The following is a 26,690-nucleotide window of genomic DNA, read 5'->3' on the forward strand; positions in this document are numbered from 1 at the left end:
CGCCTACTCCGTTGCCGAACCCTTCTCCCTCCCGCCCCGTGATCGCGACGGCGGCCACCGCGGCCATAACCACTTTTCCCCTATTCTAACCCTTCGCGACCGCGGTTCTTCCCCAGCAAAGGGCTCTTGTCCACCCTTTCCCGCCTCTCTTTCTGGCCTGGAGCCCCCTGCTGCCGCCATCATGGCCAACTCGTGAGTCTTGGACCCTTCGGATGCCTTCAATTCGCAGTCGCCTGGGTCAACGGTTGTTAACCATTTAATCAAACAGCATCGGTGCCACCATTCGCTCTTTCTGGCATACCATGACCAGCTATGACAGACGTACGCGCGCCCCTAATTATGCATCTCATTCCCGCGAGGCCCGCACACTAAACGACTCTAGATTCCACATTCGATTCCCCCTACCGAACCGGTCGCCATGTCCCCCTCCAGAACGGGGGGAATGGCATCATGACTGGCGTGGCCACCGCCTCCGATTCCCGAGCCGACATCACATCACCCTACTCCGACGATACTGGTCGAGCATCGCCCTTGCCGCCTGGTGCCCGTTCGCCCTCGAATACCCCTTATTCCCCTGGCCTGCGCTCTCTCGGCGCGCGCAATGCCAGCCAAGGCGACGGCTTCGAGGTCCAGAGCCCAGGCGATGTTCAGATGCAGAACTTTTCCGACGGTCTCCCTCCCGCTCCCCCAGTCGCTCACTCCTGGAGGCGGATAGATGCTTGGGCTGATGAGAACTACCCCGAACTTTACGATCAGTTATGTGAAGGCGCCACCAATAACGATTTGAATGATTTAGAGCACCAGCTCGACTGCTCACTCCCCCAGGACGTCCGAGAATCTCTCATGATTCACGATGGCCAGGAACGAGGAGGAAACCCAACAGGAATCATCTTTAGTCACATGCTGCTTGATTGCGAGGAAATTGTGCAGGAGTGGGATAACTGGAGGACTGTTAACCACCAATACTTGCTCGAGACGTCAGTCGCTAAACCCGCCACTCCGTCAAAGGCTTTTGGTGGAAGCAACGAGGCGTCATCTTCGAGGCAAGGCGCTGCCGCTGGCAACAACCCTGGCGTGTGGCGACAGGACCTTATCTCTCGCCAGGACTCGGTCCCCCCCAACAGCGTTCAGAAGGCATATGCCCATGCCGGCTGGATTCCCCTGGTCCGTGACTGGGGCGGCAACAACCTGGCTGTCGACGTCGCGCCCGGTCCTGGTGGTCAGTGGGGTCAGATTATCCTCTTTGGCCGCGATTACGACACCAAGTACGTGGTAGCCCGCTCATGGGCCGCCTTCCTGGCTGTTGTTGCAGATGATCTCAACAGCGGCAAGTGGTATGTGGACGAGGACACAAACGAGCTCAAGCTGCGAGAGTTTAAGGAGGCACGAGTTGAGCCCTCGTATTTCAGCATTCTGCGGTGGAGGATGGACCAGAAGTATGGACGACGGGCTCCGTCGAAGCGAAGGTCAATGGGACCCAAGCCAAACTCCCCGCTTGGCTCCCGCTCCTCTTCGCCTTACGCCAGCGGTGGAGAGAATGGTGAGGGTCGTGGCAGGTCTATGCAGCGCCTCAGCGGATCGTCTCCCCTGGCAAGTCCGATGCGACCTGGTTATGGAAAGGCAACTCCCTTGAGTAGGGTCACGGAGGAGTCAGCAATTCCCGCCGAGCTCGCCAGCGCACACATCCAGCCCGAGAAGCTCGTCGAGGTCGAGACGCCAAGGCCAAGCGACGAAGGCAAGGCCCCCAAAGTCAGTACCAATCTGCCTCGGGTAGAATCGGACCTCCTCAAGATTGAGGAAGAGACGACATCGCCCAAGGTGAACGGCAAGAAGCCCGAAGTAGCAGAGGATTCGATGAAGACGATCGAGATCTGAGCACCGAGCATCGGGCAGCACATTTTTGCAACAGAGAGAAAAGCACCGGACTGGCATACAGGGACGACGATTGCATGAGACTCTTTTTTTATTTTTCTACTATTGCGACGGCTCCACGGAGAGGCGACTCTTGACATGGTACACACAAATTTGGCGTTAAGGGCGTCGTGCGAAACACGCAAGAATTCGTTGTTGACCTCTTTGAGAGGTACCTATTTTTTTTCTCTATCGCGCCAGCTGTGGCTCCGTCTCGGGCACGGCGGCGCATGGAACAACATACAGGCTTTCTACTATATCATGAAAGCCCTTTATTTAGTCTCGCAAGCAGGATGGCATGGGCGGGTGGTGGTCTGGAACAGCCAGGGCTATTGTGCTGAATTGATGATCCTGTTGTAGAGATAGGATTGACGTTAATCATTGTATGAATAAGAATCACGTTTCAATTCAGTTGGTGTTTCTCAAGATGCTTCATGTTACACAAGGTGAGGTGAGGTTGGTGTTGGCTCATGACAGTGACAGGCATGGATGCACGACCCCTGGGAGGTTCGTGCAACTCCGAGACAAGGTAGGGGTGGGTAAACAGAGGGATGAATCAATAATCTGGAACTTGGTCAAGGCTCGAGGTTTCCTGTTTGGTGACGGGAGGACATGATATCGTTGAGTTGATCGAATCGCCAGTTTAGGGTAGTTGGTGTCACACTTGACGTCTATGATGATCTCGCTGGTTTGTGTAGAACAAACATATAGGGCCTTATCAGAATGGTATCTCTGATTCTCAGGTTTGGTTTTGGTCAAACTGAAATCCATCCCAGGTTCGTGGCGTGTTACACAGCTTTTCAACTTGATGTAGGTAGGACCATATGGCTCAACTGCCACGACACCAACTTCCAATGCCCGACCAACGTGGAATAGCGGGGAAGAGGGAACAAGACAACAGCGGTGTAAGAAACTTATTTATAAAATCAAGACCTTTCGTTCCACTATTCACCTCTTCTCGAAAAGGACACCGCAGTCTTCACCTTGGCCAAGCCATCTCAACTTCAACTTCGACAATCACCAACAGCTTCCACATGTCAACCAATCAAACGTCGCCATGCAACATCTACCCCTTGCAGATCTCTACACTAGTCCACCACACGAGTCCAAGATTGGAAAAGCGTCGGCGGCTAGCGCCCGTCCAACCGCAACGTCGAATTAGCCGCCGCCAACTCTCTTGAACAAGACAACAAGATGAACAACGACAACCCTTGTTTTTTCGTTATTGTTGTTTGTTGGCCCCCAGGGTTACCCAATTACTCGGAACCGGTAGATTTGTTCCGATGACCTTGGTCTCATGCGGGGCCGTACCATGCTTCTGGAACTCGGCTATGCACGATTTGTTGTCCCGGCATGTTTTGTGTACTGGGATGAGGCCTTGACTAAGACTGAGCCTCTAAGCAGCTCAACATAGGAGAGCAAATGGAATTGGCTAAGAAAGCGCTTAGGAAAAGGAGTTTGCGTCGTATCGGAAGCTGCCGAGCATTAGAGCCAGTCAATCGTCATGATGGAGTCGAGACTAGCGATGCAGGCTGGACGGAATCTCACTCGACGGTCTACCGCTTGCTTGCATTGATGATCCTGTTTGATCGAGACGGCTGAATTCTCCACTGAGTGGCTGCCATGACCATGGTATTAACACGTCCTGTCTCGTCCCCCCGCGATTGTAGTCTGACACTTCCTTCGTCTTCCCGTCTCTCTCTCTCCTGGGTGGCTGGCCACTCGTTTCCTTTGTATCCCCCCTTTCCTTTGTAACAACTCTAATTTACAATGGCTAGCTGGGAGGCTGCAGCTCTGAAGCTGCAGAGCCACGTCGCTGTCACTTCCGACCCTAATTCCCTGGATAAGGATAAGTGTCTACCGCCGCTACCTCTCCAACACAAGTCGACCGTTACCACAAAGATCGAAGCCATCACTTCTGAACAAGACTCGAACTCGACGAAAGGATGGAAGCCGCTATCGCTGTCTACGCCTATACTCCTTGCCGTCATTGCTTTGACGCTACTCCTCGCCGCCGCCGTCGAGACGATTGCACAACGGAGTGCTGCACAGGGGGGACTGGCTCTGTCGCCGACGTTGGATGATTTGCCGGGATATGCCAAGTTTAGTTACTTGTATGTGCCGACTATCATTGCTGTTTTGTACAGTATGATATGGAGTTGGATCGATTTGGATGTCAAGCGGATGCAACCATGGTTTGAGTTGTCGAAACCGAAGGGGGCCACGGCAGAGAAGTCGCTGTTTCTGGATTATCAGTATGATTTTGTGGCCTTGGTTCCCTTCAAAGCCGCCAGAAGCAAGCACTGGCCTGTTTTCTTCGGCGGAACAGCCATGGTAATTGTGTTCTGGGCACTTACCCCCCTGCAAAGTGCCCTTCTCGGCACAGGAGTTGTCAAGCAGACAGAGGCGACGACGATAGGAACAAGGTCTCAACTTCTTCCGATGTCTCAGCATGAGGCGCTTTTGGATCCTGAATTTCTCAACACCGGATACGCTGTTGGATGGCTGGACCAACCTTCCCCCCCATTCACGACTTCGACATATGCGCTCCTCCCTTTCTATCCTGAGAATAGCACTGTCTCTGCCAAGGTGGAGGCAAATTTGACGGCCGTTACGACAAAGATGTGGACTGAGTTGAGCTGCTGGCCGGCGGAGATCGAGAGAGATGGCCCTCGATCGAAGGCATCGTTCAACTTCCTCAACGGCCAGGGCTGTAACGCAACCGTTTTCTTTGGCGTCATGGCCAAAAGGCGAATGTTTTACATTGGCTACCGTTCCAGCCCCTACTCGGACTTTTGGTTGGCCGGAACGCGTTGCCCCAAAACAGAAAACTCAACCCACCAGTTTCTTGCCGTTTGGGCGAAAGCCGTCCCTGTAGATTGGGATCCCTCGCCGAGTTTCAACATTAGTGCCATGTTCTGCCAGCCGAGATACTACAAGCAGCAAGTCCTTGCCAGTGTGAAGGCAGGCACTTACGAACCCATCACCAACTCTATCCAGGCGATATCTCCGAAAGAACCTCTTACAGAGCAGGAATTCAACTCTACGGCGTTTGAGTATGTTCTGGCTAATGGCATGGCGTACAAACCTATCGTCCGAGATTGGCCCTTCAACAGTGTCGTCGAGCAACACCCACGACTGAACTACACCGGCTTCACCCAGCCTGTTTCCAACATGGTTGGCTTCGCCTTGGCTGGAAGAAACCTATCTTCTGACGCATACGTTGAACACACGTTGCTTGAGAAAGTCTACCGCGAGGCTCACCAATATCTTTTCTCCGTTGCGACGCCCAGGTTGCTCACCAACCAGACAATAATCAGCAATAGCACCTCCTCAACAGAGTTCTATCTTAGCGGAGTTATAGTAAGCAGGGCATTCGCCACGGCTCTGGAAAGCATCTTGATGCTCGTTGCGATCTTCACTATTATGATCCTGCGTTTGTGTCGCACAACCCCAAGCAACTTGACAACAAATCCTTCGTCGATCGCAAGGCACATGGAGCTGTTTCGAGACAGTCCGGAACTACTAAAATCATTTCAGTCAATGGACAACGCAACGGAAGAGGCCCTGCACGAAAAGTTCAACAAAGATGAGGTTCAGCTCTGCTACGACAAGTTTTCCCAGCGCCCACACATCATCATCGAGAAGGCTTCTTCCAAGTCTGAACCACCAAGCGAACCCAAATCTTCCCCACAGAAGGGCTATTATGACCCTGTTCGACCATTAGCTCTTAAAAGGACTGTTGGTGTCAGCTTTGTATTAGTACTTCTTGGTGGCATCATTTTTCTCTCCTATCTGAAGCAACAGGAGACCCGGCTGAACGGTTAGTTGCGTCCTCCCATCTGTTCCTTGACACACAACTTACACTGAAGTAGGCCTGCACCGTCCTTCGCAAAGCTTCGAGGTTTTGCAAATACTGGAGAACTACATTCCGACCATATTCGCAACGCTGATCGAGCCTCTCTGGGTTCTCTTGAACCGCTTGCTCTGCGTCCTCCAGCCTTTCAAGGATCTCTGGGAGGGCAAAGCCAGAGCCACACGATCGATCGACGCCACATACACTTCAATCCCACCTCAGCTTGTGATATTCAGGGCGATCAAATCGAACCACCTCGTTCTTGCTCTTGTTTGCGCCATGGCTCTTCTTGCAAACCTCCTCGCCGTTGGCCTTGGTTCTCTCTTCAACGAGAAGCCTATGATTGCGAGCTACCCAGAAACTCTTCATCCGACATTCGCGCCCAGATTTGACAACAACTCAGTATTCACGTTTGACGAGTACTTGAGCCGAAATCTCGTCACAACGTCCCAGTACCAGGATCACATGTATGTTGCCCTGGCGAACTTCTCTTCAGGGACGAAGCTCCCCGCGTGGGTGTCACCGGATTACTTCTTCCAAAGTTTTGATCTTGACGGGCTTGAATCAAGAGACCCGGCCGACACATACACCGTTGAAGCCCAGGGGTTCGGAGTTCGAGCCAACTGCACTCCCATCAGCCCTTTCAAGCTGCCAGTGTACAAGGAAGAGCCCCAGTTCGTCAAGTCCAGCGATGGGAGATTCTGCACCCACGAAAGTCTCATTGAGAATGCAGGTGCGCAAATGAGGCAGACCACATTCAACCGCTCAACTGGTGTCTCCTCCGTTGAATATGCGGATGCCCGAACTGCTGCCTTTAGCAACGGTCCCTGTGATCGCCCCCTGACTATTGGATGGGGACGCACTGCTTCTGCAGAGAATGTGAACGGCACGGTCAATGCTACTGTTGTCATATGCTATCCAGTGTTTGAAACAGCCAAGTTCAACGTCACCGTGGACAAGTCAGGTTATGTTCTCTCATATAAGAAGTTGAGAAACCTTACGGACACCCTGGAGTATCCCAACTCTCAGGTACATATCCGGACCGTGTTTGACGTTTACAATCGCTGGTGGAACAAAGACAGCCCTTCGTGGCACAACGACACAATTGCGAGGGACTGGATGAATTACTTCATCACTGTTCTGCACGAGTCACGAGACAACATCGACCCAGCAGCTCCAGTGCCAAAGCCCGAATCCATGATATCAGCGGTGCAGGAGATCTACCGCCTTCTTTATGCCATCATGCTTGGCTTGAATACCCATATCTTCGAACAAAAGGATGGAGAAAAGCCAGTCACAGCAATGAGACACACCAAAGAGGTTAGGATCTTTATGGAAGACGCCTCATTTGTGATAACAATGTCCGTGCTGGGTCTCAATATTGTTGTGGCCGCCCTATTTTACGTACGGGCCGTCGCCTTTGTGCTCCCACGCATGCCTACGACGATAGGTTCGATCCTGGCATATGTTGCCCCAAGCAGGCTTGTGAGCTCGCTGTCAAAACACATGCCTGGCCAAGCCGATCGGACATTCAGCTTTGGGAGGTACGTGGGTGCGGACGGAGAAGTTCACCTGGGAATCGAACTAGACCCTCATGTGGTGCCTATCGAGCCATCCTCGCTCAGAGGAAAGAAATACATCCTTGAACGAATGTGGATGAAGTTGAGTCAACGTAGCCAGAAGCCTGTGCGGAGCTCTGTGAGAAGCGGAACCTGGTTATAAGATGGAAAACCCAACCTTTGTAGAAGTAATGCTTATATTAATTATACCCTTAGTAGACTCAGTTAAGCATCCTCGATGTATTGGTGATCTGTGTTACTTAGGTACTTAGAGACGCGATGAACCTTGTTGTGACTTGCACGAAGAGTTTTTGAGACAATTGTTTTGCATAACTGAGTTGAAGATTGACTCCTGAGAGTCGATCCCTAATTCTACTTCCAAAGATAAAGAAATGTGTGTTGAGCCGTGAGCTCAAGTTTGTAAATGATATATGTACATCAGCAAACCGAAGATATCCGTCATAACGCCCTTGCCCCGTCTTTTCCTCCCTCGTATGTAACAAGGGTTTCCATCAAAATCATCACTTCAAGCTCGGAATCGAGTCACCCGGCGCATAGCCCTCAGACCCCTCTTAGCAGTGAGGCCAATGTCAGCAGCTTGGCCAGGGGTGCAAGAAACACCACCAGAGAGTTGCTGGGTAGCAGTCCAGGCACCGCTGGCACAGCGTTGGAAAGACGAGCCGCCGATACAGTTCCACTCGCCCTCGCTGGTACAGGCCGTTCCTGCGGCGAAACCACCGCTGGGAGAACCAGAACCAGAGTCACCACCAGATTCAGTACCATCGCCGGAGCCAGAACCGTTACCAGATTCAGAGCCATCACCGGATCCGTAGCTAGGGGTAGCGGGGGTAGCAGTGGTTGTAGGGGCCTGGGTGGTAGCGGGCTCCTCTGCGGCGGGTTGAGACATGGCAGGCTGAGACATGGCAGGCTGGGAGGCAGCAGGCTGAGAGGCAGCAGGCTGAGAGACAGTGATGAAAACACCACCGGGAATGCTCTTCTCAGGAGCCTGAGTAGGCTGGGCCTCGGCGCTAGTAGCAGCAGGAGCGTCGTTACCACCAGTCGGCGCAGGAGAGTCGTTGCCACCGGTAGCAGTGGGAGCACTGCCACCAGAACCACCAGAGCCGGAGCCAGAACCAGCAGGGCATGAGCCAGTAGGCTTGGCCCAAGCCTCGGTGGCCCCATTGAATCGGTCAACATCATCTCCGGGGCTGGGGAACTGAACATCTTTGTCGGGCTCAGTTCCGCAGTTGTTGCCAATGTTGGCAACGAACATATCGGGCAGGGAGCTCAGGTGGTCCTTGGAGCCGCCAGAGCCAGTGACTTCCAAAGGAGCACAGTTCATGTACATCTCTCGGTTTCCGACCTTGTTGAACCAAGTCCAGGCAAGGGTGTACTTGCCAGCGGCCAGTTCCTTGGGAATGGTGTATGAATACTTGTAGGGATCCTCAGCATTGGGATCACCGCCCATGTTCCCTTCCTGTCCCTTAGCAGGACAACCACCCTCGATGGACTTGATGACCTTCCAAACCGAGTTCTTGTCGGGGTTCTCGTCAGTGGTAATGGAGATCTGGCACGAGCCACCACCGTGGACAGCCTGACCAGTGAAAGAGAGTTGCTGAGTGCTGCCCTGGGCGTAGACATTGCTGGCTCCCTGAAGGTCGTAGGTTCCCTCACGCATTTTGCAAGGGAAATCCGAGCCACTTGCATCCAGGGGAGCATTGTTCAGAGTGGATTTTCCGAAAGGAACGGGGTTGTTCATGAGCATGTGAGCACTGGCAAAGGTAGCCAGGCTAGCAAGAGTGAAAGTCTTTGCAAACATTTTGAATGAAGGAGTGAGTCTAAACGTTCCAGACGATAGATTCGTAGTTGAGAGTCGTGAGATTGTCGTCAAGACAGTGTCGAGTATGGGTATAGGACAAGAAGTCGTAGCTCGACGTGTGGTATTGTTAACCAAAGGATAGTAATGCACCAGGCAATACGTGAAGAGAGAGAGTAGTTGAGAATGAAAGTAAAGGACTAGCCTTTGTGAAAGAGAAAATGAAGGAATGGAAATGTCGTTGAGACAATCTCACTTGAAAGGACTGACTGAAGACTTTTGAAGTCGTTGGTGAGAAGAAAGGGAACTTGTGTGCGGTGACGGGGTCGTCTTATATGGACCAGAGTTCACGAGAAGGACTGGACAACAGAGCTCCTAGGAGAGACGCAAGCGGAAGGACACTGCCGACGGATGCGGGCCTCTGCAACTCAGAAGCCGATCATGGTGGACTGCATCCCCCGTGCCGGCATGGAAGCGGCACGTTTCCTTCGTCCACAGCCACTCAGTTGACTCAATGCGCTTGAACCGTTCTGTTTCGAAGCACGCCGGACGGACTAGGGCGTCGTGGCGAAGAGGGAGATTTGCAGTGCCGTGTCCATGATAGGCTGGAGGCATCGTTTCAAGAACCATCCCGTCACCAAAACAAAAGTGTGAGTGGACTGGGCCTATACGCACCCCAGAGCCTAGACGAGGTTCGAGCCCCTGGCTAGCGACTCAGGCGTTTGCCAGGGATCGTTTCTTTCTGAAAAAAGAAAGAGGTTGCAGTAGGTGAGGAAACGAAGTGTCGAGCGTCGTCTCCCCTTGTCCAGCTGCAAGGCGCCTCCGCGCCGCATGCAGACGGGTTCCTGGCATTTCTGAGCCACACAAAGACATGATTCGTAGTGCTGCTTCATGCCGTCAGCTTAGCGTAGGCCGCCGATGAGTGGCGAGGAAGCTGAGTGCGGTGTAGCGATGACTGAGAAGCCATGTGGTTGGTGTGGACTGAAGTCCTCTCGGCACGCTCCAGTTGGGCGGCCGCCAATCAGGCCAGGTTGAACCGAGAGTCTGGGAGGACGTCCGCCACAGAATGGGGACGTTGGGGCCTCATGCGGCCACCAGGTCTCCCTCGTCTCCAACGTCATGGGACAGGGTAATGGGGCTCTGGGCATTGGGCTCTGAGCCTCTCATCCCCGGCAGAATCCCCCTGCTTCAAGGTTTTCAGAGCACCGACTCCTGCGGCAGCTTGCAGAGGAGAATCTCAAAAGATCTCGACGTTCTGTTCAGGGGCTGCTCGTTTGCCTCAGTGATCCGGGCTCGTCGACAAGTCAATGCATTGTTCGTGCTGTTCCTGAGGTGGCTGTCCGTCGTCCCCCGCCAGCCATTCCAAGAATACGACCCTGGTCAGCGGGGCCGGATGCCAATCAGGGGGTAAATGACAGGGATACAAGGCTGGACGGCAAGGGTCGGACCAGCCGATCGTATCGAAACGGATTAGCGGGTGACGAGCCACAACCAGTCGGCCATCACCACTCTGCCAAGCCTCAAACGTTTGTCGACTGTGAGACGGGACGACTGCCGAAAAGATGGATAGATGCTGCGCGGTGAGGACACTTGCTTGCCTTCGGGCACAGGCTGTGTCAACGGAGGTGCTCTAGCACCTGACGGCTTCTGGACTGACATCCTTGGTGAGACTTGGGACTATTGACTACTCAGCTCCGAACGAGTGAGCCATTATTGTTGCCATCACAAGCCAAGACTGAGGCCTCTGGCCCAATCCCCTGAGAGATCGCCGTCATATCAGGGGTTCAGTAGATCTCGAGCCTGACAGCCTTCACGCGTGGCCCTAGAACAGTCTGAGACTGAAAATGTCTCCTGACACTCCTCCCCTTTTGGGCGGTTACTCCGCAGCGGTAAGGGGGTTTGCAAGTCGGAAAGTTTTTTCTTCGTTTTCCTGTCCTCCTAGACCTAGTGAAACAGGGCCAGTTTCATGGACGTCCCTTCTTCCCGGTGTCTCTGAGCTCTACAATGAGGCCAATCACACGTGGGAGGTGTCATTCACACGGGTTCGGTGGTTTGCAGGAACCAAAGTCCCAAAAGTCTCGGCTGCCGTCCTGCCGCAGGGAGGATCGTGATGTTTCGCGTTTTGGTGTTTTGGTGTTTTGACTGAGTTGGTGGTGGTGTTTTAGTGGGGTTGGTTGGCTGGATAGGTATGGCCATAGCCGCCCGGAGGCATCCGAGCTCCGTACTTTCCTGACGTGGCGGGCTGACAGAGGTGAGATAGACAGCTTGGAAAATAGTCATCAATAGGTGATTTTTAGTGTCTGAATACCTGCAACCCGTTCTGCAGCCCTCTCCCGATATGCCCAGCCCCTCGTGTCTTGCCCTATGGCATCTGAGGTAAGGAACGCAGGAGCCGTCTAGTCACTGGATGCCTTGGGCGCATCCTGATGTCCAATCGCAAAGACCTTGTGACGCCAGATCCAGCTTGGCGATGCTGTAAGCAAACATTTCTTGCTTTGATGCATCCTGATCAAAACACCAATAGCTGGTCTGGTATAGTCGCCTGAAAGGCCTCGCGTTCAAGTTGCCACTTTCCTCGTGACCATGAGCATCTGCGGCTTCTTCAACACGACCAACACTACTTAACGTGGAGACGGACCAGGGTCTGTAGAATCGGACGAAACTCGCCGATTTCTTCGCAACCTCGACGACCAGGACCAGGACCCCAGAGATCTTCGAGTTGAGACGATCTGCTGAAATCACGCCTCTGATCTGAAGGATCTTGGGATTCAACATGCTCATGATTTCGACAGCCGTGGTTGAAATTCTGCATGAACGAACAATCTCCATCATGACTCCACGCACGGAGTTACCCTGAGGACCCTGGACGATGGTGATCGGGCTTGTTTGATCTTCACTTCAAACATTACTGACAGGGCTAGTAATAGCAGCCACGCGTCGTGAAACTTTCTGTACTCGCCTGGGGGATCTCACCTGTAACTGTTTTGGCCACTTCGTACGACAGCGACGGTGAGTTAGCTATTTCACATATAGATTACGCAGCCTGGCTGAATCTTGACGGATCAGTCTATAGTTTGCCACTTTGTATTCTACGCCAGACATTCCATGTTACCTTCACCTTTGAAGGATTATCTGTGACACTTCTTTCAGGAAGAGTTAATGCAATCTGGGACATGGACCATCATGCCATGATGAGTACGCCAAATGTTACGATTACGGTCTTGATGGCGCCGTGTAAGTTTGCTATTTTTCGGGACCGACCGGTTGGGGATCATGCCCATTCTTTTGCAAACGGTCGTCTACTGATGTTCAAAATTTGTTGAGAACAGCAAGCAAAGCAAAAAACTTGTTATGAATTCTGTTCCAGACTGCTGGGAGAGGTTAACCGCTCGGTAAGGGCTAGGACCAGTACCAATGTTCTGGCGGGGCGAGACCAACAAGTCTGCATTGTCTGTTGGTTGCTCATCGACTTCCCTCCTCCTTGATATTTCCGGGCGCTTGCGTTGTTGGGCGCAATGAATGTTTTGTCTATTCTCGTACTCGTAGGGCTGTCGTAATTCTATCTCCCATCCCAACATGTCTACCAAACTATTGGTACCGACGTCTCAGACCTCACCGCCAGCTCACAAAATGCATTGTCTTCTGCAGCCAAATGCCCGGCCAGGCGCTGACATTAGGCAGGCGCTTACAGAAACATGACCAAATTAGTTGTCGGGAATCTGATCGGCCGTGTCTGGTCCAGTGATGTCAGCAAAGGTGACCTTGCGAATGAGAATGAGAGACTTGCCTGGATCGAACGCCCAGCCGCCTCGGGTCCAGAACTGCATCTTGTCCTTTCGGAACTCCTCAAAGTCCCATTCGACCTTCTCCAGGTGCGAGGGAGTGTTGAAGACGTAGACCGAGGTCTCCTTGCTCTCGCCCTCGCTGGTCTTGTCTCCATCCTTCTTCACCAGCTTAACCTGGACGGCCGTCTTGGTGTACTCGGGTCCCTCAAAATTGTCGAGCTTCTGAACGTTGGCGTCTGTGAGCCCAGTGGCATAGATACCGAGGACGGTGTGTCCCTTCTCAGCGATAACACCAGGGTAGTCGGCGAACTGAACTCGGTGGCGGCAGTACCCCTCCAGGATGGCCGGAGTGAATGTGTGCAGGTCCTGGATAACCTTGGGAGGGGTCTTGTTTCCGTAGCAGACACTGAAGAAGACCTCCGGGGCCATCTGCGGCGGTTAGTCACTGTCTCCTGTTCGTGAAACCGCATGTTCGCAGTCGAAAAAGTTGAGGGTGCAACCTACCAGTGTGCCTAGAAACTAGGTTAGCATGGTACTCACACATACCCTGTATCGACGAAAGACTTCTTACCATAGAAGAAGGCGGTGTTGTCTCCACTCATTTTGTCAGATGGTTGACAGATGTGTAGTTGTGAGAGAGGTGAGGCTGTTATCAAGGCTCAGATAGTATGGTTGGGTAGAAGTGATGGTGTTGTAGGGTGAGGATGCTCTGATTCAGTTCTGGCGATGAGATGTTGAAGGATAAGAGACGAGAAGTTGAAGATGTGCGTTGCAAGCTGCCCTTATATATATTTCAGGGTGACGCCGAGCTATCTCCCAGGTGAAGTGGTGATTGCTTGTAGGAGGCTGCTTGAGAGGAGGCAATCATCCCCACTAACAGCACGTATGGCTCCCCTCCATAATTGGTGGGGCAGTCGGACCTCATGGACAGTCACTTGCATGGAAACTTCCATTTGTGTATTAGCTATATGGCAAAAATTGCTTAAAGAGGAATAAAGCCAAGGATGTTACTCGTTCATCGTACAAAGAGCTCATGAAGTTTTTATGTTGCTACCTCGAAAAACTTGACAAAGGCATGGCTGTTTCCCGGTCAGCTCTCGGATTGTCAACCAGGGGAGCCAGTCATCGAAGTCAACGCGAAGGACAAACAAGGGACGGAGGGAGATAAGATAAGGATAAGATAAAGGGCCAACTCGGGGTAAATGCCCCTGTACGTGGGTCACGAAATGAGTGAGACATCAGAACAGCAAATGTATCTGAAGATACTTCACTGTCAGGGCATGTAATCGTAAATAAAATTGAGAAAATACTAGAAAAAATAAAATAAACAATTAAAATGTATCTTATAGAAAGGAGGGTGTTTAAAATTGTTCGTTATTCGAAACATATGCCTTTGGTATCCTTTTCAGAGCAGGATACGTTAGTACATTTGTACTGGTGTCTCCTTCTCACCTTCCCCTGGTTCCCCAGCAGCCAATTTGTCCGTGATTGGTCGTGGCAGCTGACGCTAATGCCGGCCGAACTTTATCGCGGGCTTAGCGCATGTGGAATTGGTGACTGCACCCCCCAGCATTGGACCTTCCTGTAATTTTCAACGCGAAGGCGACCTCACGTAGTCAACCATTCTGCGGGCTGTGTCAACCTTAACCTTCACATTTCAACCCTCTTTAACAAGGACCCCGCACGAAAATCACGACACATCATCTACTTACGGACGCAAACCTCACGAGATTTCCTTTCCAGACCTTTATTCTAATTGATACCCGTGTTTGCGCCGCATCGCAAGCTTTCGCGACAGCCTCGCGATCCACGAGCTCCCAAGCTCACACCCCAGACACCAGAAGCCAACACCCAGCAAACTCGCCCTCTTGCGCATGGAAGGTCGCATCGCGTCGTGTGGACGCCGATAATGCAGCAATGTCGGGCACCACTATTGACGATGTCGTGAAGCGACTGAGCGCTGCCGACATAGGTACGAGCTCCCGCGAAGCTGTACCCCCCCACGCTGTCGCATGCCCTTGGTGACCATGGTTTTGCTGATTGTCTTGTACTATAGATGTCAGGCTTAAGCTCGAAGCTGCAACCACGTTGCGTGACAGCTTGGATCACTACACCACCGGTCCCATATACCCGCCCTTCTTGAAACGCTTGATGCCCATCTTTATGGGCATTCTTCGAGGACCATGTACTTTCCAGAGCAACTCACCGGAGCAGGTCGGTTCGAGCACACCTGTCGATCGAGTTGCTACTAACATGTAGCTAGAAACTCCGAAATTGCATCCTCGAAGTCCTCCACCGATTACCTACCCAGCCTAGCCCCGCCGAGCCGTTCGAACCCTTCGCCGAAGAAACCGTCGATTTGTTGATGCAACTTGTACGAACAGATAATGAAGAAAATGCGACGCTATGTGTGAAAATCACATCGGACATTATGCGGCACCAGCACAAGGTGCTGCAAGGCAAAGTCCAGCTCTTCCTCTCGTTGATTCAGGAACTCTTCGAACAGATGGAGAAGGTGGTACGCGAACAACTCGATAATGCTCCTCACAACGCGCCGTCACAACCAGGCGCACCCTCGACCCCAGGCAGCTCGCAGACGAACTTCCAATCCCCACGGCCCGGCTCGCCCGTTGCTTCAGTGAACGACCTCGGAGCCGACCCCCAGCAACAGAACCGACCTCTGCTGAAGGGCATGCAGTCCTTCAAGGTCCTCTCTGAATGCCCCATCATCGTTGTGTCGATATTCCAGGTCTATCGTAACACAGTGGCACAAAATGTTAGGAAGTTTGTTCCCCTCATCCAGAATGTGCTGTGCCTGCAAGCAGCGGCCCAACAACAAGCCCACGCGGATGCCGCCGCAAAAGGCACGATTCACACTGGAGTCAGCCCTGCGATCAAGAACCGGGCAGCATTCGGAGATTTCATTACGGCACAGGTTAAGACCATGAGCTTCCTGGCCTACCTACTGCGCCAGTATGCTTCGCAATTGAACGATTTCCTCCCCCGCTTGCCCGACATTGTGCTGCGACTTCTGAAGGATTGCCCAAGGGAAAAGTCTGGGACACGAAAGGAGCTGATTGTCGCAATCCGCCATATCATCAACTACAACTTCCGCAAGATCTTCATTCCCAAAATCGACGAATTGTTGGACGAACGGACACTCACGGGTGACGGCCTTACCGTTCACGAGACTATGCGTCCGTTGGCGTACAGCATGCTTGCGGATCTCATTCACCATGTTCGAGACTCCCTGAAGCCAGAGCAGATCCAGAAGACTGTTGAGGTGTATACCAGGAATCTCCAGGATAACTTCCCGGGCACGAGCTTTCAAACGATGAGCGCTAAGCTCCTCCTCAACATGGCAGAGTGTATTGCGAAGCTTCCGAACAAGGTCGATGCGCGACACTATCTCATCATGATTCTCAACGCGATTGCCGACAAGTTTGCCGCCATGAATCGACAATATCCCAATGCGGTGAAACTCTCGGCACTCTACCGAGAGCAGATGAAGGCTGGCACGCCTGAGACATACCTGGCTGACAAGAACAACCCTCCCGACTGGGACGAGACGGACATCTTTGCCGCAGTGCCCATCAAGACCTCAAACCCGCGTGACCGAGGTGCTGATCCAGTTGTCGATAACAAGTTTCTCTTCAGGAACCTAATGACAGGCCTTAAGAACACCTTCTATCAGCTCAGAACATGCAATGTTGGGTCTCCCATCGACCCACAGAATGCGCCTGCTCATTGGCAGGATGTTTCTTATGGCTTCACTGCTGAGGAGGTTAAGGTCATCATCAAGCTCTTCCGAGAGGGTGCCTATGTTTTCAGATACTACGAGATCGAGAAGCCTGCAGCCGAGTCTCAGTACATGTCTCCTGTGGAGTATATGGCTAACTTCTACATGGTCTCATGTAGCAAGGAAGAGAAGGACTTGCTCGAGACCTTTGCTACCGTCTTCCACGCGATTGATCCAGCAACATTCCACGAAGTGTTCCAGCAGGAGATTCCCCGTCTTTACGACATGATCTTTGAACATACAGCGTTGTTACATATCCCCCAGTTCTTCCTTGCCAGTGAAGCCACCAGTCCTAGTTTCTGCGGGATGCTTCTGCAGTTTCTCATGGAAAGGATTGACCAAGTGGGCTCTGCCGACGTTAAAAAGTCTTCGATCTTGTTGAGACTCTTTAAGTTGGCGTTTATGGCGGTGACACTGTTTGCCAGCCAGAACGAGCAGGTTCTCTTGCCCCATGTCGTCAATATCGTCACCAAGTCCATCGAGCTGTCGACAAAGGCCGAAGAGCCCATGAACTACTTCCTCTTGTTGCGCTCATTGTTCCGCAGCATCGGCGGTGGCAAGTTCGAGCAGCTCTACAAGCAAATCCTTCCCCTTCTTGAGATGCTGTTGGATGTGCTCAACAATCTGCTCATGGCAGCCAGGAAGCCGGCCGAGCGCGATTTGTACGTGGAGCTTTGTCTTACAGTCCCGGCTCGCCTTAGCCACCTGCTACCTCACCTGAGCTTCTTGATGCGCCCGCTGGTGGTCGCGTTGCGCGCCGGCACAGACCTTGTTGGGCAAGGCTTGAGAACCCTTGAGCTATGCGTTGACAATCTTACGGCTGACTATCTCGACCCCATCATGGCCCCTGTGATCGATGAGCTCATGACTGCCTTGTTTGACCACCTCAAGCCGCACCCCTACAGCCACTTCCACGCTCACACAACAATGAGAATCCTCGGCAAATTGGGCGGCAGAAACCGCAAGTTCATGACTGGAGCTGTTCCTCTTGCCTACAGAGAGTACGCGGACGACCCCTCGAGCTTTGATCTGAGACTTCTCGGTTCCAAGAAGGATAGAGCTTTCCCTGCTGAGATGGGCATCGAGTTTGCTATTCAGAAGCTCATGGAAATTCCCAAGGCGACCAAGAACAACCAGAATCGACAGTACGATGGATACTACAAGAAGCAGGCTCTCAACTTGATCAAATCACAACTGAAGCTACGCATCGGATTCGACCAACTTCCAGACGACCTTCCACGGCTATTGCGTCTGCAGGCCGAGGATCTGGTTGCTCGCAAATACGACATCAACTCTGCCCCTTTTGAGATTTCGGACCGCGAGCGGTCTATTCCCAAGAAGGAGAGCGAGGACTTGACTGTCAAGCAGCTCTTGAAGGCAGTCATGTTTGCTGAGTCGATTCCCGAATTCAAAGAGGAAGCAAGTGCTTTCCTGCTGAACGTCTGCAAGCACTTTGCAATCATCGAGGTCGGTCGGGCTCTTGTGGACCTGAAGCGGAATTTCAGCCCCTTCGACCCCAATGCTGGTGAAGGTCCATTGCATATTGACACGCGGAATTTGTCGGATGCCATTGTTGAGTCCCTTGCTTCAGACCACCCTGATGTACGTGAGGCTGGTCAACGAGCCATCCGCGAGATGCATACGTCCACTGCGATTATCTTTGGGTCAGACACTGAAGTCGGCAAACTCCCATTCTTCAGCCACCTCAGCAGCACCTTCTGCCACAGCTGTTATGAAGAGGAATGGTTTACCAAGGCTGGCGGTAGCCTGGGAATCAACTTTCTTCTGACAGAGCTTGACCTTGGCGATGCTTGGATTTCCTCTAAGCAGAGTGAATTCATTCGCGCGCTCACGTATGTGATCAAGGACATGCCACAGGACCTTCCTGAGAAGACTCGGTGCCTGGCTCAGACAAGTCTCGAGGTGCTTTTGCAGCGCATCACAAAGGACATCACGAAAGACGATGCTCTCCCCATTGTGCCACCACAGGGCCAGCCACCCAATCCTCAGGTCAAGCAACCCCGGCTTGCTCAGATCTGCCTGCAGTTTAACAACGAGCTTTCCCATATGAACAAGCATGTTCGCGAAACTGCTAAGCGATCCCTGGAACTCATCGCAAAGGCGGCCAAATGTGAAGTCTGGGAACTTCTCGAGCCTTACAAGGATAGGTTCCTTCAGCCAATCTACGCCAAGCCTTTGCGCGCGCTGCCTTTTGCAATCCAGATTGGCTATATCAACGCCATGGACTATCACATGAGCCTGAAGAACGACTGGGTGACGTTCGACGAGAACTTGAACCGTCTGTTGATGGAGTCTTTGGCTCTGGCTGATGCGAGTGACGAGTCCTTGGCCAACAAGCCCGCTGAGTTCCGCACACATGAGAACATCGTTAACCTTCGGGTCTCGTGTATCAAGCTCTTGACGACTGCAATGACTTTTGAGGAGTTCTCGAATAGCCCGACCAAGACTAAGATTCTTGGCGTGTTTTTTAAGTGCTTGTATTCCGAGTCGAAGCCAACTCTGCAAGCAGCCAACGATGCCTTGCGGTCGGTTCTCTCTGTTGATAGGCGTCTGCCGAAGGAGCTTCTGCAGGGAGGGTTGCGTCCCGTTCTTCAGAGCCTTTCGGACCCCAAACGCCTCAGTGTCTCTGGACTGGACAACTTGTCCAGACTACTGAAGTTGCTCACAAGCTACTTTAAGGTCGAGATTGGAGCCCGTCTACTTGACCAGATCGATTCTATCGTTGAGCCAAGTGCACTGCAGCAGATTTCGTTCACTTTCTTTGACCAACATCCTCAGATGAAGGTCATCACAGCCATCTTGAACATCTTTCATCTACTACCAGCACTTGCTGAGGGATTCAAGGAGCGCTTGATCGACTGCTTCCTCGGCTTGGAAGACAAACTTCGCAGAACCCAGCAAAGTCCATTCCGCCTGCCCATGTACAGGTATCTCAACCGGTATCCCAAGGAAATCTGGGCCTATCTTCTCGGAAAGCTTGACGACCTCAAGTATGGCCGATTCCTGGCCCAGGTTCTTCGCCATGCCGACAGCAATGCCCTGCGAGAAGTGGCAGTTGAGAACGTGGAGGGATTGATGAACCGCTGCAATGAGATCATGAGCCAGAACAACGAGGCCAAGTTCATCGCCATGGTCAACACCATCCACATCTTTGAGTCTATCAGCCATTTCTCCAGCTCTGAGAAGTGGATGGACAAGAAGGAGAATTTGGACTGGCTGAAGAACATTGGCAAGGAGCTGGAAACAAACCTTCGACAGCACACCCTTCCTGCTCACCTTCGATTGCCCGCGTTCCAAGCAGCAGAGCAACTCATGACGATTCTTGTCAAGTCACTTGAAAGGGCCCCCAAGGATCTGGACGCTCTCTTTAGTCTGGTTGAGTCTGTGACTTCTGATCAGCTTCGCAGCAGTCAGGAACTCTTCTCGTTCATTTACGAGAAGTTAATCTGCAGTGATGCCATCGACTTTTGGAAGACGACCATCCTTCGCTGCTTGGAGGTTTACGCGGGCAAATCGGCATCCAACAAGATGAAGCACTTCCTGCTACACTACATTGTCAACCCAATCGTGGCCATGGATGTGAAGCGTCGCTGGAACCAGCTGGATCAGAACAAGAGCCCCAGGCTCATGGACCGAACTGTGATCGAGTCTGTCAGCAGCAAGATCTGGAAGGTTCATCCAGAAATGACCATGGATGATCAAGCCCAGCCTGGCATCGACTTTACCCGCTACGAGGTGCTGCAGCTCTCAGCGATGTTGGTCAAGTACTATCACACTACGCTACAAGAAGCGCGTAAGGATATTATCAAGTTTGGCTGGACATTCATCCGGCTTGACGATGTGATCAACAAGCACGCCGCCTACGTCGTTATTGGGTACTTCATTGCCCACTACGAGACGCCTCCCAAGATTGTCACACAGGTCTACCTTTCACTCCTCAAGGCCAACCAGAATGAGGGACGCGCACTGGTGACACAAGCACTGGAGTTGATTGCACCTGTGTTGCCCAAGCGATGTGGAACTGGCCCAAGCGAGCGAAACGCTTTCTGGGCTGTTGCACCTCGTCGGGTTCTCGCAGACGAAGGACAGAATGCTCAACAGATGACGAGCATCTTCCACTTCCTTGTCAAACACCCAGAACTATTTTACGCTGCCCGTGACAAGTACATTGTTCCGATGATCTCATCGTTGCGCAAGCTTGCAACTCCCCAGAACGCATCCCATGAGAGCAAACGGCTCTGCCTCAACATGATGTGGCTGATTTGGACTTGGGAGGAATGGCGGGTTGAAGGAAAGAAGTCTCCCCTGCTTCAAACAAGATCTCTCTCTGAATCGCCGAACGCGAAGAAAAGAAAATTCGAGACTGAGCAACCGAATACTTCCTCACCAATGGCTCGCCATGCGGAGCGAGTCGAGTACCAGATTCCTCCTCCCTACCGCTTGAAGATGATCAAATATCTCGTCGAATTCATCGCTCAGCTGAACGAACGTTATGAGCTTCCCTCAGCTAAACCTCGGGATCAAACCGCGTCTTCCATCCCCCCCGTTCCACTAGCCTTGACGGACCTCTGCAAGAAGGCTATGACGCTGCTTCACAACTTGGTGCAGCCTCAGTATTGGGGTGACCTTGACCTCGACTTGTTTCCTAATGTTACTCAAGTCATTTTGGCCAGCGAGAAGACGCAGACAATCCTCAATGCTGATCCATCCGACAAGGAAAAGTATGATGAGAAGTTCCTGACAAACATCATCAACACGCTTCAAGTGGTTCGCATTGTTCTCAACTCCAAGTCAGATGATTGGATCCAGAAGAATATGCCAACCATTCAGAAGACTTTGGAGAAGTGCCTCAAGTCAGAGAACCCTGAGATCCAGGACTGCTTGCACTTTTCTGACAAGAAGTTGGATGATGATCGCGAGCTCCATTCAATCATCAAGCGCATCCTGGATTCTGTCCCTGATGATACGCCAATGGACGACGCCGATGGCGATGGCGAGACAGAAACTCAAACGTCAGAGATCGTCGCGTACCTATCCCAGCTTGCTACCGAGGCGATGAACAGCAACAGCTACACATCTGGTGTCAACATTCTATGGTCTCTTGGCAACCGAAAGCCGACCGTCATCGACCAGCACATCATGTCTCTGATGAAGGCTCTTCAAGGGAAGCATGCACGAGAACATGTACAGCACTACAATGCCATCCAGAACCAAACCAATGGAGCCAACAACAGGAACCAGGACCCCAACACACCCACTGGCGAGATGTCGGCTTATGACCTCGACATCCAGACCAAGCTCATGATCAAGGAGATCCAAGTGGTAGCCCTGCGAATGGAGGTGCTTGGGGACAACCGTCGACCCTTCCTCAGCGTTCTTGCAACGTTGGTAGAGAAGTCGATGCATATTGAGTTGTGCAAAGAAATTCTCAACATGGTCGAAGGATGGGTGTTCAGGTCTGAAGGAACATGGCCGACTCTTAAGGAGAAGACGGCTGTTCTGCATAAGATGCTTTCATTTGAGCACCGACAGGATCCTACCATGTTGTCCCAGTTCTTGGATCTCGTCATCCGCATCTACGAGGATCCCAAGATCACTCGTACAGAGCTCACGGTGCGGATGGAGCACGCGTTCCTCATTGGTACCAGGGCGACTGATGTCGAGATGCGCAATCGCTTCATGGCCATCTTTGACAAGAGTCTGTCCAAGTCTGCCAGTGCACGTCTCTCTTATGTCCTGACATCGCAGAACTGGGAGACCCTTGCTGACTCGTACTGGCTCGCACAAGCTACTCAATTGCTGCTTGGCGCTGTGGAGATGAACGCCAACATCCAACTGGACCAAGGCGACTTCAAGACGCTGCCCGTTTCTCGTCTTCTGACCATCTGCACCAAGGAGATGGAAGCTAGGGAGCCGACAGTCATGATTGATGACAAGTTTGAGTCTTTCATGGCCACCCATCGACGCTTCATTTCGGAAATCGGTGATGTCAAGGTTCGAGATGTCATCGAGCCTTTGATGCAGCTCCAGCACGTCGACCCACAGCTCGCTCACAACTTATGGGTGACTCTCTTCCCTATCTACTGGTCCGCCACTGCCAAGGACGAGAGAGTTGACCTCGAGCGTGGCATCGTGGCGTTGCTCACCAAGGATTACCACAGCCGCCAAATCGACAAGCGCCCCAACGTCGTTCAGTCACTCCTTGACGGCGCTGCCAAGACCTGGCCCGAGTGCAAGATTCCACCGCACGTGCTCAAGTTTGAAGCCAAGACCTACGACGCGTGGTATACAGCTCTTGTGCAGCTTGAAAATGCCGCCATCAAGCCGCAAGTTGAATCTACCACGGTCCGCGAGAGCAACCTCGATGCGCTTGTCGAGCTTTATGCTTCCCTTCAAGAGGACGACCTGTTCTATGGCACCTGGCGACGACGCTGCCAGTTTGTTGAGACTAATGCAGCATTGTCGTATGAACAGAATGGCATGTGGGACAAGGCCCAGAAGCTTTACGAGAATGCGCAGATCAAGGCCAGAACTGGCGTCATTCCATTCTCGCAAGCAGAGTACATGCTCTGGGAGGACCACTGGGTTCTCTGCGCGCAGAAGCTTCAGCAGTGGGAGATTCTCCAAGACTTTGCCAAGCATGAGAACTTCCAGGATCTTCTCCTCGAATGTGCCTGGCGAAACACGGACATGTGGCAAGAAGAGCAGCACCGAGAGGCTCTGGACAACATTATCAAGGGCGTCATGGACGCTCCAACTCCTCGCCGAGCCTTCTTCCAGGCGTTCATGTCGCTCCTCAAGTACCACAACCAGCAGGAAACCCAGGGGGACTTCTCTCGTGTGTGTGATGAGGCTATTCAGCTGTCGATCCGCAAGTGGCATCAGCTGCCCGTGCGATTGACAAACGCCCACATCCCACTTCTTCAGAACTTCCAACAACTGGTTGAGCTACATGACGCTAGCGTCATCTGCCAAAGCCTTGCTAATACCAACCAGACGAACCTGGATGTCAAGTCTGGCGAGCTCAAGCTACTTCTCGGTGCTTGGCGTGATCGACTCCCCAACGTCTGGGATGATATCACGGCTTGGCAAGATCTAGTAACATGGAGACAACACATCTTCAGCCTCATCAACCAAACATACCTGCAGCTGCTTCCTCAACAGGGTCAGCAGAATGCCGGTGGAGCGTCCTCGTTTGCCTACCGCGGCTACCATGAGACTGCCTGGATCATCAACCGCTTCGCCCATGTTGCACGCAAACACAGCCTGCCAGAAGTCTGCATCAGCCAGCTTAGCCGCATCTACACGCTGCCCAACATTGAGATTCAGGAAGCTTTCCTCAAGTTGCGAGAGCAGGCCAAGTGTCACTACGAGAACCCCGACGAGTTGACGAGTGGACTGGATGTTATTAACAATACGAACCTCAACTACTTCAGTCCACAACAGAAGGCCGAGTTCTACACACTGAAGGGCATGTTCTTGGAGAAGCTTAAGCAGAAGGAAGAGGCAGACTCCGCATATGGTACAGCTTTGTACTTCGACATCGGCGCAGCCAAGGCTTGGGCTGAATGGGGCTACTTCAACGATCGCAAGTTCAAGGAGGATCCCAGCGACCTTAACGCAGCCCGACAGGCGCTTACGTCCTACCTACAAGCTGCCGGCAGCTACAAGAATGCCAAGTCTCGAAAGCTTCTGGCAAGAATCCTCTGGCTCCTGAGCCTGGACGACGCCAAGGGCACGATTGCCATGGGCTTTGACGACTTCAAGGGTGATACTCCAGTATGGTACTGGATCACGTTCATCCAGCAGCTGATCACTGGCCTCGGTCACAAAGAGGCTCCTCGCGTGTTCCAGCTTCTCTTGAAGATTGCTAAGTCCTATCCTCAAGCGTTGTACTTCCAGCTTCGAACGAACCGCGAGGATCTGCTTGTTATCAAACGCAACCAGGAGGCTAAGGAGAGAGCGGCACGGCAGCGAGCGCAGTCGGTGGCGTCTACCGGAAAGGCGAGCGCCTCGCCTTCATTGACAAAGCTGGAACCTCCTCGCCCTGGATCTGCATCATCCCGGCCAAGCACAGCGAACGCGGCGGATGGCACTCCAGTTAAGGCCGAGGCCGAAGCCAACGGAAACGCGAATGGTACTCCGGCGCCAGCAACCAACGGACAAGATCCCTCCAAGACACAAAAGCCTCAGCCCCAGCAGGGCCAGGCTGGGAAGAAGCCGCCGTGGGAGTACACTGAAGAGGTCATGTCTGTGCTTAAGACGGCATTCCCTCTTCTGGCGCTCTCGATGGAGACTATGGTTGATCAAATCCAAAAGAACTTTAAGTGCCCTCCGGACGAAGACGCCTACAGACTCATCGTCGCGTTGCTCAACGATGCTCTCGCCTACGTCAGCCGAACGCCTCCTTCATTTGCCAAGAATGTCAAACTGCCCTCTGCCACTGAAGTCAATATCACTCGCTTTGCGGAAACAATCCTGCCCAGCCACATCAAGAAGTCGTTCGAGGCGGACTTTGTCGACGTCAAACCCACTATGTACGAGTACATCTACAAGCTGCGCCGCTGGCGAAACAAGTTTGAGGAGAAGCTGGATCACCGAGTCCCGCGTGCCTCTCTTGAGAACTTCTCTCCCCATCTGAGCGAGTTCCGGTACCAGAAGTTTGACGAGGTCGAGATTCCTGGACAGTATCTGCAACACAAGGACAAGAACCAGGACTTCATCCGAATCGAGCGGTTCCTGCCCAATGTCGATCTCGTTCGTTCTATCAGCGCGTCGTATCGCCGTATCAAGATGCGTGGACACGACGGAAGCATTCACAAGTGGGCTATTCAGCATCCTGCGGCCCGTCACTGCCGACGAGAGGAGCGTATTCTGCAGCTCTTCCGGTCGCTCAACCAGACGCTGGGTCGCAAGAAGGAGTCCCGACGACGCGACCTGCAGTTCACGATCCCCATCATGGTTCCCTTCGCGCCACACATAAGACTTGTGCAGGAGGACACATCATACACGACCCTTCAGGGAGTGTACGAGGATCACTGCCGCAACATGGGCATGTCGAAGGATGACCCCGTGCTGTTTACTATGGAGAAGCTTCGGGGTGCATTGGAGAGCAAGAGCTCGGTAAGTTATTCCAGAGTGCAGCGAGCGAGAATGAAATCTAACTTGCAACAGAACAAGCCTGAGCAGGCAGCAACAGCTCGCCTAGAGGTGTTTAACGCTATCCAGGAGAAGTGGGTGCCATCGACGGTGGCGCTCGAGTACTTCCAGAAGGTGTTCCCGCAGTTTGCAGAGTTCTGGCTGTTCCGACGACAATTCTCGTACCAGCTCGCGGCGTTGACGTTTATCACGTACATCATGTACATGCACAACCGCTACCCACAGAAGATCAACATTTCCAGGGCGACGGGCAAGGTTTGGGGTTCTGAGATGATGTCGTATATGAGCGCATCCAAGCCCTTCTTCCATAACCCAGAGCCGGTGCCGTTCCGACTCACGCCTAATCTTCAGACACTGATGGGACCTCTGGCGACAGAAGGCATCTTTGCCTGCTCGCTGATGGCGATTGCGCGGTGCTTGACGGAGCCCGAGTACGAATTGGAGCACGCCTTGACACTGCTGGTGCGTGATGAGATGCTGTTCTGGTTTACAGGCAGCCACAGAAATGGAGTCATCACCGAGACTCAACTGCGAGACTCTGTGCAAATGAACAGTGACTCGATCGTTAAGAGGGCGATCAGCTTGGCTCACAGCCCCGTTGGAAACCTGCCAGCGAACCAGACGGTGATTGATGCCATCGCCAAGGCCGTCAATCCCATGAACTTGGCACAGTGCGATGCGCTGTGGATGCCGTACCTGTGAGAGACGGACAGGCGTACTTTGATTCAAGGAGAGATGAAAGAAGGAAGGAGATTCTGGGGCTGGCAGTTTGTGTTTGAGCAAG

General features: G+C 52.6%; 5 protein-coding genes across 5 annotated transcripts; 3 read left to right on the forward strand and 2 right to left on the reverse strand.

Moving 5' to 3' along the window:
* Nucleotides 1-302: 302 nt before the first annotated feature.
* Nucleotides 303-1,875, forward strand: NECHADRAFT_49379 (uncharacterized protein; the record flags this gene model as incomplete). Its single annotated transcript, XM_003050045.1, has 2 exons — nucleotides 303-321; nucleotides 383-1,875. The coding sequence occupies 2 exons, from the start codon at nucleotides 303-305 to the stop codon at nucleotides 1,873-1,875; spliced, it is 1,512 nt and encodes a 503-aa protein (XP_003050091.1).
* Nucleotides 1,876-3,681: 1,806 nt separating this feature from the next.
* On the forward strand, nucleotides 3,682-7,489 carry NECHADRAFT_48925 (uncharacterized protein; the record flags this gene model as incomplete). The annotated part of the gene is made up of 2 exons (XM_003050046.1): nucleotides 3,682-5,734; nucleotides 5,784-7,489. The coding sequence occupies 2 exons, from the start codon at nucleotides 3,682-3,684 to the stop codon at nucleotides 7,487-7,489; spliced, it is 3,759 nt and encodes a 1,252-aa protein (XP_003050092.1).
* Nucleotides 7,490-7,852: 363 nt separating this feature from the next.
* On the reverse strand, nucleotides 7,853-9,145 carry NECHADRAFT_96270 (uncharacterized protein; the record flags this gene model as incomplete). Its single annotated transcript, XM_003050436.1, has 3 exons — nucleotides 7,853-8,194; nucleotides 8,232-8,254; nucleotides 8,434-9,145. 3 exons carry the CDS (start codon nucleotides 9,143-9,145, stop codon nucleotides 7,853-7,855), a joined length of 1,077 nt encoding a protein of 358 aa, XP_003050482.1.
* Nucleotides 9,146-12,650: 3,505 nt separating this feature from the next.
* Nucleotides 12,651-13,755, reverse strand: NECHADRAFT_102828 (uncharacterized protein). Its single transcript, XM_003050437.1, has 4 exons — nucleotides 13,499-13,755; nucleotides 13,432-13,439; nucleotides 12,930-13,356; nucleotides 12,651-12,875 (listed from the first exon to the last, which is right to left on the reverse strand). The coding sequence occupies exons 1-4, from the start codon at nucleotides 13,527-13,529 to the stop codon at nucleotides 12,847-12,849; spliced, it is 495 nt and encodes a 164-aa protein (XP_003050483.1). The 5' UTR covers nucleotides 13,530-13,755; the 3' UTR covers nucleotides 12,651-12,846.
* Nucleotides 13,756-14,844: 1,089 nt separating this feature from the next.
* Nucleotides 14,845-26,608, forward strand: NECHADRAFT_84858 (uncharacterized protein; the record flags this gene model as incomplete). The annotated part of the gene is made up of 3 exons (XM_003050047.1): nucleotides 14,845-14,899; nucleotides 14,984-15,141; nucleotides 15,191-26,608. The coding sequence occupies 3 exons, from the start codon at nucleotides 14,845-14,847 to the stop codon at nucleotides 26,606-26,608; spliced, it is 11,631 nt and encodes a 3,876-aa protein (XP_003050093.1).
* Between the last annotated feature and the right edge of the window lie 82 nt (nucleotides 26,609-26,690).

Source organism: Fusarium vanettenii, assembly GCF_000151355.1.
Source record: "Fusarium vanettenii 77-13-4 chromosome 9 genomic scaffold NECHAsca_6_chr9_2_0, whole genome shotgun sequence".
Taxonomy (NCBI): domain Eukaryota; kingdom Fungi; phylum Ascomycota; class Sordariomycetes; order Hypocreales; family Nectriaceae; genus Fusarium; species Fusarium vanettenii.

What these genes read in the sequence shown, in the direction of transcription:
- NECHADRAFT_102828 (XM_003050437.1), bottom strand. Translation starts at nt 13,529, where the DNA reads ATGAGTGGAGACAACACCGCCTTCTTCTATG. An exon ending in CGGCTGGGCGTTCGATCCAG is followed by an intron (nt 12,876 to 12,929) that starts GCAAGTCTCTCA and finishes TCACTGGACCAG; the next exon opens with ACACGGCCGATCAGATTCCC.